Source organism: Calonectris borealis, chromosome Z (assembly GCF_964195595.1).
Source record: "Calonectris borealis chromosome Z, bCalBor7.hap1.2, whole genome shotgun sequence".
NCBI lineage: Eukaryota > Metazoa > Chordata > Aves > Procellariiformes > Procellariidae > Calonectris > Calonectris borealis.
The window spans coordinates 50783344-50800962 of record NC_134352.1 but is presented as its reverse complement, the minus strand read 5'-3'; the positions used below and the strand labels follow the sequence as shown (position 1 = coordinate 50800962).

Below are 17619 nucleotides of genomic sequence, written 5' to 3'. Positions count from 1 at the left end.
CCCGGCGGGTGCTCACACAGCCTGCCCTTCCAGTGCTAGTCCCTGCCAGTGAAGAGTATACCGCTTTTACAGCCCCTACATCAAGACCGAGCACTCAGCCCCACAAGGACGAGCCTCTAACGGCCGCTACAGCTAACGGCTGCCCGCGCTGCCGCCGCGGCTCGCGCGGGAAGCTGCCGGCGCCTCAGGCAGGGCGCATGCGCAGCCCTGCCGCTCGGGCGGGCAAATTCAAACCTGCCTCTCGCTCCTTCTCTTTGCCGGGGTAGCAGTTGCGCTGACGTCATTGCACCGCGTCCTTCTTCTCTGCGGTTTCCGGCGCTCGCCCGCGCGGTAAGTGCAGCTGAGAGGGGGAAAGTTTTCATTTGTGTGGTTCGCAGCACCGTTTTTCTCCTCTTTCCCCCAGGAGCGGGCGGGCAAGGGCTTCCCGCACCCTCTCCGCCAGGCGCAGACCCTCTTCTCCCCTCGCCGCCCCTGCGGGGGGCGGGCAGAGGCTCTGACCACGACGCCGGCGATGGCTTCGGGGCGGGCGGAGGCGGCGGCACCGCGGGTGGCAGAGCTGGAGGAAGAGCTGCGGAGTCTGGCGGAGCAGCTGAGCCGCTGCCAGGTACCTGAGAGCGGGGCCGTCCCCTCCGGGCGCGGCGGTGAGAAGCAGCCCGGAGCGGCAGGACTGGGGTCGGGCGGGCACGTCCTGCCCTCCGGCAGGCCTCTCCTGCCCACAGCTCGGAAGCGCCGCGTCCCGCGTGGGACTGCGGGTTCGCGTCCCGGTTCCGGCGGACCCGGAGGGCAAGGCGGGGGCGCAGGGCCCCGGGCGCCTGGCCCGCCTGGGGTAGGAGGGCCTGGTGGCCGCCGCGGCGGGTCCCCGGCCGGGGGGATTCGCCTCGGTACCCACCACGCCTTTGGCGGGCGGCGCCGAGCGGGGCGCGGCGCTCACCTGTTGGGCAGCTGCCCCCGAGTCCGGCAGCCGCGGTGGCGGCGGCAGCCCCGTGCGCGCCGGCGTGCAGCTCCCGAGGCGAGTTAGACCGGCCCCGGGCTCTCACGCTGGCTTGAAAGCAAGCGCTCGGCCTGGAAGCTTTTCTTTTCTTTCCCGCCCCCCTCCACCGTTTATTTGCTTGATGTGTAGTGGCAAGAGTACTGAGGTGCTGCCTCGCCCAACTCCTGGAAAAACAAGCGGAGGGGTTTTATAGAATTGCAGGTCTCGAAGGAGCCTTTAGAGGTCATTTCATCTCTCCCCCTACCTTGCAGCAGGATTAAGTATACCCAAGCCGTTCCTGAGAGCGAGGCCTTTATGAGTAATTATGGTTGTACTTCTAAAAGTTCCCCCAGACTATCTCCCTGTGACTTCCCTTCGCAGGTACACCTCCCTCATTTTTTCTAATTGGTCTTTCATCGCTTATGTTTAGGTGCATTTAATGAAAATAACAAAATGTTGGTAACATGAGGTCTTGTCGTAGAAATCTATGCTAATTCTCTGCCAAACAAGTGGATTACACCTAAAGGATATGGCAGAGAGGAACGTGACATCTAATGCTCTGGTTGCTTTCTCGCTTGCTTCCTGATAGCCAAAACAGTAGTTTCTTGTGGGACATGGCGTGGTTAAATCCATGGGCTGCTGTGGTCATATCTGTGAACAGAAAATAGCATCTGCGTTAGAGTTAGTAGTGGTTTGTTGCTTCAAGCAGCATTGGTACACCTGGCAACTGGCATTTGATTTCTGCTGTGAGTAGAATCCAGACTTCTTGCAAAAACTTGTTGCACAGGGGAACTACAGGGAGAGGGAGCTGTCAATAAAAATCCTGTTTAGAAATACGGAACAATGAATGGTTTGGGCATATCTTAAATGTCTTGTGGGAGAAATTTAGAAAACTCTCTATAATGATAATTTAGTTAGTTTCCTCTTTCCGGTATGCAGATGTGCAGTATCAGACAAAATTTGGTGGAGGCAGAAAGAAGGCCCTGTGCTCTGCTCATTTGCTAGTTGAACATAAATTATATATTACTAAAACCTAGTAGCATAAAATATTTTTGAAGAGCATTATAAATAATAGAAACTTTGAAGTAAACAGTACAGATTTGAATTTCTAATCACTTTGATAATGTATCTTGATGTACACAAATTGTAGTTAAGTATCTGATTTTCCCTTTAGATTCATGCAATTACATGTGCATTTCTCCTTGTTCCTTGATGAACCCATTCCAATAATTTTGAAGTCAGCAACCAGAAAATATTTTAAAATGTATTTCTTTTAAGTCTTATGCATATTATCTTGCCATTCTTGTATCTTTGTCTTGTATGAGATCAGAAGCAAGCAAAAAAGAACATGAAAGTAGTTCCTTTTGAAAACAGAACCCAGTCAGTGTTCTGCAGTAATCTCTCCATCTCTAGGTAGAATCCAATACGTACCACCCTTCTAACAACAGGGGATGCATGTCTGCAGGATTTATTTCAGGTTTTTAATAAAATAAAAAGGAAAGCGAAGCAGTAATCTATAAGCAGAGATTCTTCTCTGAAAGCTGTGTAGTATAGAGATCTACATGCTTTACCATTTTACTAATCCATCAATAAATGTAGAGACCTGTTTAAGCACGTGTGTGTTACATAAAGAAGGGGGAAAACAGATTTTCATAGGTAAGAGAGGTGGTAATTTAATAAATTATGCAGCTTTTCCAAAGTAGGATTTATCTAAAATAATTAACCTCTTTTTAAGTTTTGTGAAGTTACTCTGAATTTGGATGGGAACCAAAATAGGCTTCACTAAGATTCTTCAGCTGGTTTAAAAGTCAACTGATAAATTATTCAGGGATGGTTAATCCATTTTAGTTTCATGTTTCATATGAAAACTTTGTGCAAAGGCAAGCCATTTGAAAACATAAATATATATGGGCAATGTTAACGTTGTGCTTTTCTAATTTCTTCACAGCTGAAATACAAAGTTTTTACTGACCATCTAATTCCTTTAGTGGAATTATATTTCATCTGTTGGGATTTCCTTAGTTTTATTTGTGTATAAGATCTTCTTTGGTTCTTGTCTTAAGTTGTCACCTAACATTTGTAAGTCTTGTTTATCAGAATCGTCAAACTGTTTAAGTTGGAAGGCACCACTTGAGAGCATTTATTCCATCCCACCCCAGAGCAGGTTGCCCAGGATGGTGTCCAGTCAGGTTTGGAGTATTTCCATGGCCGGAGACGCTGCAGCCCCTCAGGGCAACTTGTGCCAGTGTGTGAAGACCCTCGCAGTAAAAGTGTTTCAGCTTCTATTCAGATTTTCCTTGTCTTATGTTCTATTCTGTTGGGTAGGGTTATCTGTTTTGGACACTACCTTAGCAGGCATTTTGGATAAAAATGTTACGTAAACGTCTTTAAAAAAGACATTAGTGAGAGGGTGTTAGCTTTTAATTCAGCAACTGGATAAAATTGCCTAAGTTTGTGTTGTGGTTTTTTTTTTCCTTCTGTGTATTATGTTCACAAACACATAAACTGAACTGCAAAACAGACTTCCCAACTGAAATCTAGTTTAATAGTTTAACAGTATACCAGAACTAAAGGATTAGCCTTCAGTATTTGTTTAGGTATTAGCCTTCTGGATTTTTTTTTTTCCAAAGGAAAAAAGCCCATTTATCAAATGAATGAAGCTGAAAGTTTTAATTGGTTCTAGGCATCACTGAACAAGGTTATAGAAATAGAGATGTATCTATCCAACAGCTACCTAGCATCTGAATAAAATATGCCAAGTTTCTTTTCTACTTCTCCACACCTCCTTGGTCTATTATATTCACTGTCATATAAACTGCGCTTATGAAACAGAGTCTGTCCACTGGGAACTGGAGTCCATTGGTGATATGGAGTCCATTGGCTAAATATATGGAAGCCATCTCTGGCTAATGAAGCTCCTGAGTCTTAGTGGAAGTATTGTGCACACTAGCTTTGCTCTAACCACAGGTATTCCAGGCATCTACTTTTGGCTGTTGTCTCTTTTCTGCAACAGAATCCTGGAGTAGCTGACCCTTTTTCTCATCTGGGATGGTGGCCTTTATGTTCAAACCTAGGTTCTTTTTCTTCTTCACGTTTCTTCTGTCTTTTAAGGTAACACCAAGTAAAGGTGCCTACAGAGCCAAATACGATATTTTTAAGATTTCCATTTTTTTTTCTCCATTATTTTCTAAAGCTAAGATTCTTCACCTCGGCAGCTGATGTTTGCAGTATTTGGTATTTTCTTTAATACTCCTAAAAATATTGTGGGAGCTTGAATCATAATAAGTGAGATCTTGGAGGAGGGCCTGTTAAAAGCACAACAATTTTGTTGCAATCACTCTGCAAAAACTGATGTTGTCTTGTAGTTCTGTTGGCTATCTGGAATCTGGCTATCTTGGCTATCTGGAATTTGCAAAAATGAGAAAGCCAAATTAAGAAAAGAGTCCAAAGCTCCCAAACTGTCTACTGAGGAGACTTGTATAAAGCTGAGAAAGTAAAAAATGCTTCTAAAGCATGTTTGCTTCTGTATTATGCTGTTTTGGGAAAATTATTTTTGTGTCTGCAGTAGAGCATTGTATAATTATTTTGATAATCACTTAATAAATGACTTTTAATTTCAGTGCTCCTCTTCTCCTAATTTTACTTGAGAATTACTTGAGTAATTGAGTAATTTTCCTGAAAACAACTGCAAAGGAAAAATGGATTCCTCCCCCCCCCCCCCCCGCCTTTGGGACCTTGTTGTTTCATTTCTGTGACTGCCTTGACATTGTTGGGGGGCAGTGGAAAGGCAATGATCCAACAAAGTTATGACACATCTTGTCTCTGTTGGTGTATAGAAGTTCTGGCATGTGTTTTACCCCTGTCTTGTTTTCTCCTGCAATTCTGTATTTTTTGGGGGCAGATGGAGGTGCTGTTTTTGCAAGCATAGTAGCTCCTGGGAAATCGGGGTGGTCTGTTTCCTTCTATTTTTAGGGGAATGATTTGCTGTATCTCTGGAAGCTCATTCTGTGAGTGGAGTTTCTGGGCCAAGAGTATTTTTCTTTAGCTTTCATGTGCTTTCTCTTTAATCTTGTGTATTGTGTGTTTCTTTAAACCACCTGGCGACTCTGTATTTTAAGAATTGATTTATAGCATGGTCCATAGTTTCTTGCAGTCCTTTTTTTTGTGGAAGATATTTCATTTGGTGCGAAATAATGTGCATTCCTAAAGCAGAAGACAGTATCGGTGTCTTAGTTCTCAGTCTCGTAACTGCTGAACTACAGACGCTTTCATGCCCCCTATTCGATAGGAATAAAAGATAGGAAAGGTTCTTTAAAGTATCATGTGGTGGGAAACTTCATCAAATCCTCGCTTTGAATGGGTTTTCCACATCCAGTTTACTGTCTTAAGTTGCTGGAAATAGGAGAGTTGGAAGAAGCAAGCACATGTCATCTGTTTTTACTTACACTGTTGGTGATATTCACAAAATGACTTTGGTTTGATTAGTTTCATTCATATTTTCCAGCCAAAGATCTCTTTCTTTATTTCCTGAAAGTGCTGGTTTGGGTTCAAACAAGTGTCTTAACAATTTACCCATTATTAGTTTAAAAAACCCAACAATATTCATTTTATCCATTGCAGCTTTGATTTCAAAGGTATTGTGCATCTCCTGCTGCTAAAATAAGGCAGTACTTTCCTAACTGAGGAATTCCTTTCTAATTTTGTGGTTCTGCAAAAGCTAAGAGTACCCTGTCTTTTTTCTGCAGTTATATATACTTTTTAGGGAGCTCTTGTTAGTGTTACCTTCTCTAGCTCATGTGCTTTTCTGCTTTTCCTGTCAATGATGGTTATAATGCCTACTCCTTTGCTATGTTAGGAATTTATAGCTGTATATAGCCGTGACTAAGTAACTGGTCACTCAAGAGTACACCATTGTGTGGTACTCTGCAGTTTTTATACCTGTTGTGGTTTAACCTGGCAGGCAGCCAAATACCATGCAGCCGCTCGCTCACTTCCCCCCCCACTCCGACCCGCAGTGGGATGGTGAGAGAATCGGAAGGGTAAGAGTGAGAAAAACTCGTGGGTTGAGATGAAGACAGTTTAATAGAACAGCAAAGGGAAAATAGAATCATAGAATCATACAGGTTGGAAAAGACCTCTAAGATCATCGTGTCCAACCGTCAACCCAACACCACCATGCCCACTACACCATGTCTCTAAGCACCTCATCTACACGTCTTTTAAATACTTCCAGGGATGGTGACTCCACCACTTCCCTGGGCAGCCTGTTCCAAGGCCTGACCACTCTTTCAGTCAAGAAATTTCTCCTAATGTCCAATCTAAACCTCCCTTGGCGCAACTTGAGGCCATTTCCTCTCGTCCTATCGCTCGTTACTTGGGAGAAGAGACCAACACCCACCTCGCTACAACCTCCTTTCAGGTAGTTGTAGAGCGCGATGAGGTCTCCCCTCAGCCTCCTCTTCTCCAGGCTAAACAACCCCCGTTCCCTCAGCCGCTCCTCATAAGACTTGTGCTCCAGGCCCTTCACCAGCTTCGTTGCCCTTCTCTGGACACGCTCCAGCACCTCCATGTCCTTCTTGTAGTGAGGGGCCCAAAACTGAACACAGGATTCGAGGTGCGGCCTCACCAGTGCCGAGTACAGGGGCACGATCACCTCCCTATTCCTGCTGGCCACACTATTTCTGATACAGGCGAGGATGCCATTGGCCTTCTTGGCCACCTGAGCACACTGCCGGCTCATGTTCAGCCGGCTGTCAATCAGCACCCCCAGGTCCTTTTCCTCTGGGCAGCTTTCCAGCCACTCTTCCCCAAGCCTGTAGCGTTGCCTGGGGTTGTTGTGGCCGAAGTGCAGGACCCGGCACTTGGCCTTGTTGAATCTCATACAGTTGGCCTCGGCCCATCGATCCAGCCTGTCCAGGTCCCTCTGCAGAGCCTTCCTACCCTCCAGCAGCTCAACACTCCCGCCCAGCTTGGTGTCGTCTGCAAAGTTACTGAGGGAGCACTCGATCCCCTCATCCAGATCATTGATAAAGATATTGAACAGGACCGGCCCCAGTACTGAGCCCTGGGGAACACCGCTCGTGACCGGCCGCCAACTGGATTTAACTCTGTTCACCACAAATAATAATAATAATAATGATAGAATATACAAAATGAGTGATGCACAATGCAATTGCTCACCACCCGCGCTGACCGATAACCAAGCAGCGATCGCTACTTCCTGGAGCACGCCTACCATTCATATACTGAGCATGATGTCACATGGTGTGGAATACCTCGTTGGCCAGCTGGGCCGGCTGTCCTGGTTATGTTCCCTCCCATCCTGTGCACGTGGTAGAGCATGGGAGCTGTCCTTGACTAGCAGAGTACTTAGCCACGACTGAAAACATCAGTGTGTTATCAACATTCTTCTCATACTAAATCCAAAACACAGCACTAGGAAGAAATTTAACTCTATCCCAGCCGAAATCAGGACAGTATCCACCCCTTACTCTATACCATTTATGTCATGCTTAGGTGTCACATTTTTCAATACCAATTAATTTCAATTCCAATTAATCACCACCACCTTTCTTGCCTTTATATATATATATATATATGTATATATACACACACAGAGATATCATTGCCTTAGTCTATGGGGCATCCCTCTAAAATGTCCATTGAGTTCATTTAGTCCATGACTTTGGGCTCCATCTGTCGTAACACTCTTTCAGGGCAAGAGAGATGGGGGGTGGTGTTGGGCTGTTGCATCCTGAAGCCAGTTCTGATTTCAGTATTGCTGCACTCGTCTGGTTCTATCATTGTTGCACTTTGCTCGGTTTCATCGGAGTTAGTTCATTCTTCATTTATCTGGGTGATTTTTACTGCTATACCATTGATAGAAACCATAGAAGGAATGATATACAATATCATATAACAATTGACATCATAAAGTTCAGTTCATTGGCTATTTTTACCCAAAATCAAATCCCCTTGAGGTACACACCGGACTTCCCCATCCTTTTGCATTACCCACCAAGTGCACTGAGGTCCTTGAGCAAAAGCAATCCCACGGATGAGTTTTCCCTTGCCAGAGGCAGGAGTAACCCAGACTGTCTTATTTCTTATGTGCACGAGAGGGACTTTATCTCCATCTACAGTATGCAAAAGTTTTGATTGTGCAGGGCCAGCTCAATTGAAAGATCCCCTGGTGTTGACTAGCCAGGTGGCTTTTGCTAAATGTGTATCCCAATGCTTGAATGTCCCACCACCCATTGCCCTCAATGTGGTCTTTAGCAGTCTGTTGTATCGTTCAGTTTTTCCAGAGGCTGGTGCATGGTAGGGGATGTGATAGACCCACTCAATGCCGTGCTCTTTGGCCCAGGTGTCTATGAGGGTGTTTCGGAAGTGAGTCCCGTTGTCTGACTCAATTCTTTCTGGAGTGCCATGTCGCCACAGGACTTGCTTTTCAAGGCCCAGGATGGTGTTCCGGGCGGTGGCATGGGGCACGGGTTATGTTTCTAGCTATTCTGTGGTTACTTCCACCATGGTGAGCACATAGCGCTTGCCATGGCGCGTTTGTGGGAGTGTGATATAATCAATCTGCCAACCCTCCCCATATTTGTATTTCAACCATTGTTCTCCATACCAAAAAGGCTTTACTCGCTTGGCTTGCTTGATTGCAGCGCATGTTTCACATTCATGGATAACCTGTGCAATAGCGTCCATGGTTAAGTCCACCCCTCGATCACAAGTCCATCTATATGTTGCATCTCTTCCTTGGTGGCCTGAAGTGTCATGGGCCCACAGAGCTATAAATAATTCACCCTTATGTTGCCAGTCCAGATCCACCTGAGCCACTTCAATCTTAGCAGCCTGATCCACCTGTTGGTTGTTTTGGTGTTCCTCAGTGGCCCGACTCTTGGGTACGTGAGCATCTACGTGACGTACTTTTACAGGCAGGTTCTCTACCCGGGCAGCAATATCTTGCCATAACGCAGCAGCCCAGATGGGTTTGCCTCTGCGCTGCCAGTTGTTCTGTTTCCACTGCTGCAACCACCCCCACAGGACGTTTGCCACCATCCATGAGTCAGTATAGAGATAAAGTACTGGCCATTTTTCTCGTTCAGCAATGTCCAAGGCCAGCTGGATGGCTTTCACCTCTGCAAACTGGCTCGATTCACCTTCTCCTTCAGCAGTTTCTGCAGCTTGGCGTATAGGACTCCATACAGCAGCTTTCCATCTCCGATGCTTTCCCACAAGGTGACAGGACCCATCAGTGAACAGGGCACATTGCTTCTCGTTTTCCGGTAGTTTGTTATACGGTGGGGCCCCTTCAGCATGCGTCACCTCCTCCTCTGGGGATATTCCAAAATCTTTGCCTTCTGGCCAGTTCGTGATCACCTCCAAGATTCCTGGGCGACTGGGGTTTCCTATTCGGGCCCGTTGTGTGATCAGTGCGACCCACTTACTCCACGTAGCATCAGTTGCATGATGTGTAGAGGGGGACCTCCCTTTGAACATCCAGCCCAGCACCGGCAGTCGGGGTGCCAGGAGGAGCTGTGCTTCAGTTCCAGCCACTTCCGAAGCAGCTCGAACCCCTTCCTATGCTGCCAATATCTCCTTCTCAGTTGGAGTGTAGCGGGCCTCGGATCCTCTGTGTAGCCGATTCCAAAACCCGAGGGGCTGATCTCGAGTCTCCCCTGGTGCTTTCTGCCAGAGGCTCCAGGTAGGGCCATTCTCCCCGGCTGCGGTGTAGAGCACATTCTTCACATCTTGTCCTGCCCGGACTGGCCCAAGGGCTACTGCATGAACTATCTCCTGTTTAATTTGTTCAAAGGCTTGTTGTTGCTCAGGGCCCCATTTGAAGTCGTTCTTCTTCCTGGTCACGTGATAGAGGGGGCTTACAATCAGGCTGTAATCTGGAATATGCATTCTCCAAAAACCCACAACGGCTAAGAAAGCTTGTGTTTCCTTTTTGCTAGTTGGTGGGGACATGGCTGTTATTTTGTTGATCACATCCATTGGGATCTGACGACGTCCATCTTGCCATTTTATTCCTAAAAACTGGATCTCCTGTGCAGGTCCCTTGACCTTACTTTGTTTTATGGCAAACCCAGCCCTCAGAAGGATTTGAATTATTTTCTCCCCTTTCTCAAAAACTTCTTCTGCAGTGCTGCCCCATACAATGATGTCATCAATGTAGTGCAGGTGTTCTGGAGCCTCACCCTGTTCCAGTGCGGTGTGGCTCAGTCCATGGCAAATGGTAGGGCTGTGTTTCCACCCCTGGGGCAGTCGGTTCCAGGTGTACTGGACGCCCCTCCAAGTGAAAGCAAACTGCACTCTGCTGCCAAAGGGATGGAGAAGAAGGCATTAGCAATGTCAATTGTGGCGTACCACTTGACTGCCTTCGACACCAGTTCGTATTGAAGTTCTAGCATGTCCGGCACGGCAGCACTCAGTGGCAGCGTGACTTCGTTCAGGCCACACTAGTCTACTGTTAGTCTTCTCTCCATTGGACTTTCGCACTGGCCATATGGGACTGTTAAAGGGTGAGCGAGTCTTGCTGGTCACTCCTTGGCTCTCCAGTGGACGAATCAGCTCATGGATGGGGATCAGAGAGTCTTGGTTGGTGCGATATTGCCGCCGGTGCACTGTTGTGGTAGCGATTGGTACCTGTTATTCTTCAACCCTCAGCAACCCCACAACAGAAAGGTCCTCCGAGAGACCAGGCAAGGTGGACAGCTGTTTAATTTCCTCCGCCTCCAGGGCAGCTATACCAAAAGCCCTCCAGTGCCCTTTTGGGTCCTTGAAATACCCTCTCCTGAGGTAGTCTATGCCAAGGATGCACGAAGCCTCTGGGCCAGTCACAATGGGGTGCTTCTGCCACTCATTCCCGGTCAGGCTCACTTCGGCCTCCAATACAGTTAACTCTTGGGATCCCCCTGTCACTCCAGAAATACAGATGGGTTCTGCCCCTTTATAGCTTGATGGCATCAGGGTACACTGTGCACCGGTGTCTACGAGAGCCTTATACTCCTGTGGGTCTGATGTGCCAGGCCATCGAATCCACACAGTCCAGTAAATCCGGTTGTCCCTTTCCTCCACCTGGCTGGAGGCAGGGCCCCTCTAGTTCTGGTCATAGTATCAGTTTCTCACTTCTTGCAAATGCGAGTTAAGAATTCCTTTGTTACAATCCAAAGTAAGATCAGCCCTTCTACTCGATCTGGAGAACTGTTCACTGGAAACTGGACCGTCGTGGGACAGGTTTTTCCTGAAAACTGGAGCAGCATTTTTCCTGGGAGAACCCCCTTGTATGATTGGTTTTCCTTGCAACTCACGTACACATGCCTCTAGGATGAAGGTAGGTTTTCCATCCCACTGCCTCATGTCCTGTCCATGGTCACGCAGGTAAAACCACAGGGTGCCCCGTGGTGTGTACTTTCTATATCCTCTCTCTTGAGGAGAAAAACGCTGACTTCTAATGGCTGAGATACTGGTCCGTACAGGTAGAGAATAGGACATACCCTCTTCGAGTTGCTGGACCTTCCAGGACAGCTTCTCCACAGCCGAGACAAGGGAGGAGGAGATAGTTCCTTCAAAATCCCAAAGTCTGCTAACCATGTCATCCACCATTGGTGCTTGTTCCTCTGCCCAGGACAGTACTGCCAACGAACTGGCATATGACGCTGGTGCGCTCCGTACCAACTTCTGCCACGTGGGTCGTGTGCACTGGACTTCATCTGGATCTTTGGGTGTTTGGTCGTTGTCCAGGTCACTATAAACCACCTCCAGCACGCCTAATTCTCTCAGGTACTGGATACCTCTCTCCAGAGTGGTCCATTTGCTTGGGCGATATATAACATCTTCCTTGAAGGGATACCTTTCCTTCACGCCTGACAGCAGTCGCCTCCAGAGGCTGAGGACCTGTGTTCCTTTTCCAATCGCCTTGTTAATGCCCCCTTCCCTAGCAAGGGATCCCAGCTGTTTGGCTTCCTTCCCTTCTAATTCTAGGCTACTGGCCCCATTATCCCAGCATCGGAGCAGCCAGGTAACAATACGCTCGCCTGGACGACGGCTGAAATCTTTCCGCATATCTCACAGCTCACTCAGGGGTAGGGATTGGGTGGTTTCCGTCTCATTTATGAGTTCTTCCTCTTCCTCCTCCTCTCCTCGTTATGGCCCTGCATTTCCATCATCCCTTTCTAAACGACCTGACTTCCGCTTCCAAGATTTCTTCTTCTGTACAGGGGCGACGGATACCAGCAAGGGTTGGTCCTCTGGTTCAGCTGTAGTGCCTGTTGCTGGGGTTTGGGTAGCTGCAGTGCCTGTCGCGGGAGTTGGAGTACTTGTAGTGACTGTTGCTGGGGTTTGAGTAGCCACAGTGGTTGTCGTGGGGGTTGAGGTAGCTGCAGTGTCTGTCGCTGGGGTTTGAGTAGCCACCGTGTCTTGCTGGGGTTGGTCTCTGGATGTTATTCTGAAATAGTTGTTTAACCCTAAACAAGGCCTGAACCACATTCAGGAGACATAGCAATATGAACCTGCTTGTTTGAACATCCCAAGGATATTCAAAATTCTCAGGGAATATTGCCGATGTCTTATGAAGAGGATAGAAGAAAAAGGAGTTTCTGGAGATATGGAAGGGAAGATGAACAAGTGGGAGAAAGTGTCCCATCCTGTCTCCCCGCTGAATTCATTCTCTGAGGAGAAGAAAGTGTAATTACTAGTAGTTTCTAAGAGATGGTTCCCGAGGTACAGAGATGACGGCAATGCTGAGTACAGATACCAGATTAGACTTAGGACCAATGATTTTATCACGTCATAAAACAGCAGCAAAATGATAACCTTGGCCCAGTTCTGAGCAGTGATGAACAGCACAACAGGGAACACATACTGCAAGCAAGGTATTACATGACCCAACATTGAGAGCCAGCCCCACAACTTTGAGAGCCAATAAATCAACATTGTGACCAATCAATATAATGAATGCTTATAACCAATTCTGCCTTAACATTCTTTGGTCTGATCTGTCGTTATCTCAACCCTTCGAGCCCCATGTTGGGTGCCAAAAAGGACTGTCATGGTTTAACTTGGCAGGCAGCCAAATACCATGCAGCCGCTCACTCACTTCCTCCCGCCCCGCCCCGCATGGGATGGGGAGAGAATCGGAAGGGTAAGAGTGAGAAAAACTCGTGGGTTGAGATAAAGACAGTTTAATAGAACAGCAAAGGGAAAATAATAATAATAATGATAGAATATACAAAATGAGTGATGCACAATGCAATTGCTCACCACCCGCGCTGACCGATAACCAAGCAGCGATCGGTACTTCCTGGAACACACCTACCCTTCATATACTGAGCATGACGTCACACGGTATGGAATACCCCATTAGCCAGCTGGGCCGGGTGTCCTGGTTATGTTCCCTCCCATCCTGTGCACGTGGTAGAGCATGGGAGCTGTCCTTGACTAGCAGAGTACTTAGCCACGACTGAAAACATCAGTGTGTTACCAACATTCTTCTCATACTAAATCCAAAACACAGCACTAGGAAGAAATTTAACTCTATCCCAGCCCAAACCAGGACAATACCCCTGACTCAGAAGGTACAGTCTGTCAGCTGCCATTGGTCTGCAGACCCTAATTTTTAGTCAAAGAAATCATACTGCTGCTTATGGTTTTCAATTTACAAATGCAGTTTATAGATTAAAAACCAGAAAATTCTCTGTTAGTCAAAAAGTTAGGAACTGATAAGTAATCTGTCTGTAAGTGTTCTGCTGCAGCTGATTCGCCTTTAGAATTTCCAGTTTCTGTCAAAAGGTGATACAAATGGGGAAGAAAGAGATCTTCCTGTAGTTGTAGTTGCTGTTACTGTTGCTTCCCTTTATTGTCAGGGATTGGAGAGAAGTCTGTAAGAGTGGACTATGTGTATCCGTAAGCGTTTTTGGGTAGAAGAGAAACAAGGAAGGTGGGCTGTTACTTTGTGGAAAGTGAAGTGACGGGGGCTTCAGACGACGCTGGCTTTTTTTCATATTTTGTGTTTCCTGCTTACTGTGAAAAGCTGTGCATAGACCTGTTCTGGTCTTCATGTCTTATTTTATACTGTGTTTGCAGAAAAAGAACAGTACTTTGTGGACAGCTGGACTGTTTTGTCTTGATCACTTAGTGCGTCAGGGAGGGATGTAAAATACTCTATTTGGTATCACTAGCATAACAGATAACAGATAGGGTTGCTATAGCAAACTTATGAAAAACATTTAATTAGCTGGAAAAACAGATGCATTCTTTCATTCTGGACCAATTTGATATCCAGGACACTGTCGCAAAACAATGGAATGCACCTCACTCAAAAGAGAGAAGCAGCAATATGTTTTATTGAGTGTCCTGGTTCCGGCTGGGACAGAGTTAACTTTCTTCCCAGTAGCCTGGGGGGTGTGCTGTGTTTTGGGTTCAGTGTGAAAGGAGCGTTGATGGCCCATTGATGCTTTGGCTGTTGCTGGGTGAGGCTTGCACCGGGGAGGGGGAGCACAGCCGGGGTGGTGGACCCAGCTGGCCAATGGGGTATTCTATACCATGTGACATCATGCTCAGTATAAAAACCAGGTGTGGGGGGGGCTCGCCCCCCATTCGTGACATGCAGTTGGTGAGCAGTTGCATTGCGTATTGTCTGCTTTGTATATTCTGCTATTGTTGTTGTTCTCATTGTTATTCTTACTGTTCTACTTCGTTTTATTTCAATTATTAAACTGTTTTTATCTCAACCCTGCAGTTTTCCTACTTGTGCCCTCCCGATTCTCTCCCCCATCCCACCAGAGGGGGAGGTGAGCGAGCAGCTGCATGGGGTTTATTTACTTGGCTGGCGTTAAACCACGACATTGAGGTAGAATAATAATTTGACAGGGTTCGATAGATGCGATGGAATTTAACAAAGTTTAACAGTGGTTTACCAAGGTTCAATAAGTTTGATAGCAAGGTTCACTTTATTAATTACTGCATGGAAGAAACATAAAAGGAAAATTGAGTTAGACTCGAGTTAGAATGATTCACACAGAGACCAAAGATGAGAAGGGTAAGGAAGACCCTTCTGTTGAGTCATGAGGTTCAGAGTGGACCCCCTTGCTTTCTAAACTCCTGATGGAGCATAGGTGTGGCTAGGTCCAATCTTAGTCTCAGACTTGGACAATGGCTTATGTCTAATGGAATTATCTATACAAAGTTTATAGTAATTAATATTTAATAGCTACATGGATCAGTAATGTTTCATTAGAATTAAGTCAGCATGCTCTCAGTCACTTATCAAAGATCTGCTGTTGGTAAAAGGTCTCTCTGCCTTAAGGAGCAACTTTGAGAGGCGTGCCAGCTCAAGGAGAGGTCACCGCCATGCAGCCACGCTAGCAGGGAGGGCTCAGAGGAGGCTCACTTAGGCTGTTGTATTTATGGAATAAAGTGGTTGGCTCATAGTCAAATTAGATGCGATGGAAAAGGTATGCATGAGACTCCCTGTACCCACAACTTTCTTTGTTCCTTGATAAATGAGTCTTGGAAAAGCCACCCACTATTCATGTGTTAATCGCACCATCGGTGTTCCAAGCTCCTATGCATCGATGCTCACTGTGTCACTCTGCTCCCTTGCGAGTTTTTAGAGAACAGATTGAAACTAGAGGAGTTCTTGACCCAGCTGCGGCTCAGGCCTTCACCTCCTTTGGAGCCTGTACCAAACTACTGCTAGTTTGGTTAAGGGGTCGAGTGCATCCGTCACGCTCCACCCTGTGACCACAGTCAATCCACTTTATCGACTCGTAGGGTGGTAGTACGGTTACCTCTTGCCTCTGTCATAAGTATGTGGTGTATTGCAGATCAGTGGTAAGAGTCCAATTATTTGATAAGCTGTTTAGTTTGAGGGTTGCAATTAATGCTAGTTATATACCATTTCACATACAGAATCAGTTGATTGTATACGTTTTACATGTTAGATTGGCGTAATTTGTTTCATCTTTTGTCCAAGTTTGATGTACAGAATGATTATAAGCAATAAATGTATAAGGTCAAATGCAATTGGATGCAGTATTAAATTCAAAATTCCAGTTGTTGTTGGTGACCATCTGAAAAGAGTTTCCCACCAGTGATGTTCTCAATCTTTCTTCACCCTTTCTAGCACATGGTGTATCTTCTCTGCATCATGATGGACGGTAATCAGGGTTCTTTGTCCATTCCGAATTCGTTTTAGCAATTGACTCAGATAATCGTGTTGCAGCAGTTTTCTTACCAATGTGAGATCCATTCCGATGGGGGTAGGCAATAAAACTTGATAGAATGTATAGTTAGATTGTAGCAATTGGTGGGTTGTGACAGGAGCTGAATACTTAAAGTCGCATCTGTCACAGACACCCATTGAAAATCTAATGTAGCTGTGATAACATTGATTTATAAGTAGTTTTAACCCCCCCAGTTTATTTACAAGTACATATGAAAAATATATTAAATAACAAAACATTGCATTGTTTCATGATACATGAATAGCTGAGATGTGCGTTGATTGTACATATTAGAAATGTTTTTAAAACAATAGCTGAGAATTGAAACTAATATTAAATTTAAAAAGCCATAGTTCTTCCTTAGCGATGTATTTTTATGTCGACTTTGTTCTTATTCTTCTGACTTTATGACCAAAATTTAAATGGTTGTGAACTACCAGTATGACAATTTGAGTGCGCTAGTATTTCTTCTGGATGAATTGTTGATATCCATATTGTTCTTTCAAAATGGGGCGAAGTGTTTAATGCTCCCATTCATTAAATACTAATTTCTTTTATTAGTGATTAAGCCAAAACCACATATTTATTGGTGCCAAGGGACGCCAGCTGTTTAGTGCTTTGGGTGTTTTTTTTGTTATTTTATACTCTTATATTTTGCCATAAGGAGTCTAAATCACATGAGTCTGATTAGTACAGGTGTTGTTAATAAAGGCCTTACTCTTTATGTTTTATAGACAGAAGTGGTGTTGTTGAATAGCTAAGTTTGTTTTTTCTTTTGCTTTTTTTACTTTTGACAAATTTGAGCTAACTAGAATGAATTTTTGCATACCTGGTCTTTCTTCCTGAAAAGTACTCGTTTGGAATATTTGAGTAAAACTGAAGATGAACCGAGAGTGAGATTCAAATAAAAAAATGTATTTTTGCACCTATTAAAAGTAGTTACCTGTTCACAGTATGTCTGTGTGCAAATATTTCAAATTGCCCCTGGGATGTGAGTGGGAATCTAAAATTTGGTATCGAGATCATAGAGTCATAAAATGGTTTGGATTGGAACGGACCTTTAAAGATCATCTAGTCCGACCCCCCTGCCATGTACAGGGACGTCTTTCAGTACATCACGTTGCTCATCCAGCTTGACTTTGAATTCTTCTAATGATGGGGCATCCACAAACCTGTTCCAGTGCCCCACCACCCTTGTTGTAAAAAATGTCTTCCTTATGTCCAATCTGAATCTACCCTCTTTCAGTTTAAAACTGTTGCCTCTTCTCTTGTCACTACAGGCCTTGGTAAACAGTCTCTCTGTCTTTCTGATAAGCCCCCGTTAGTTATTGAAAGGCTGCAGTAAGATCTCTCTTCTCTTCTCCAGGCTGAACAACCCCAACTTTCTCAGCCTTTCTTCACAGGAGTGGTGTT

General features: G+C 45.6%; 1 protein-coding gene across 1 annotated transcript in view; it reads left to right on the top strand.

Annotated features, from left to right (window-relative positions):
* Positions 1-284: 284 nt before the first annotated feature.
* CNTLN (centlein) overlaps positions 285-17619 on the top strand; it is a 221234-nt gene continuing 203899 nt past the window's right edge. The window contains exons 1-2 of the mRNA XM_075136251.1: positions 285-330; positions 404-604. Coding sequence (XP_074992352.1) covers positions 512-604 — 93 coding nt within the window. The 5' untranslated portion in view covers positions 285-330; positions 404-511. The remainder of the gene's footprint in view (positions 331-403; positions 605-17619) is intronic.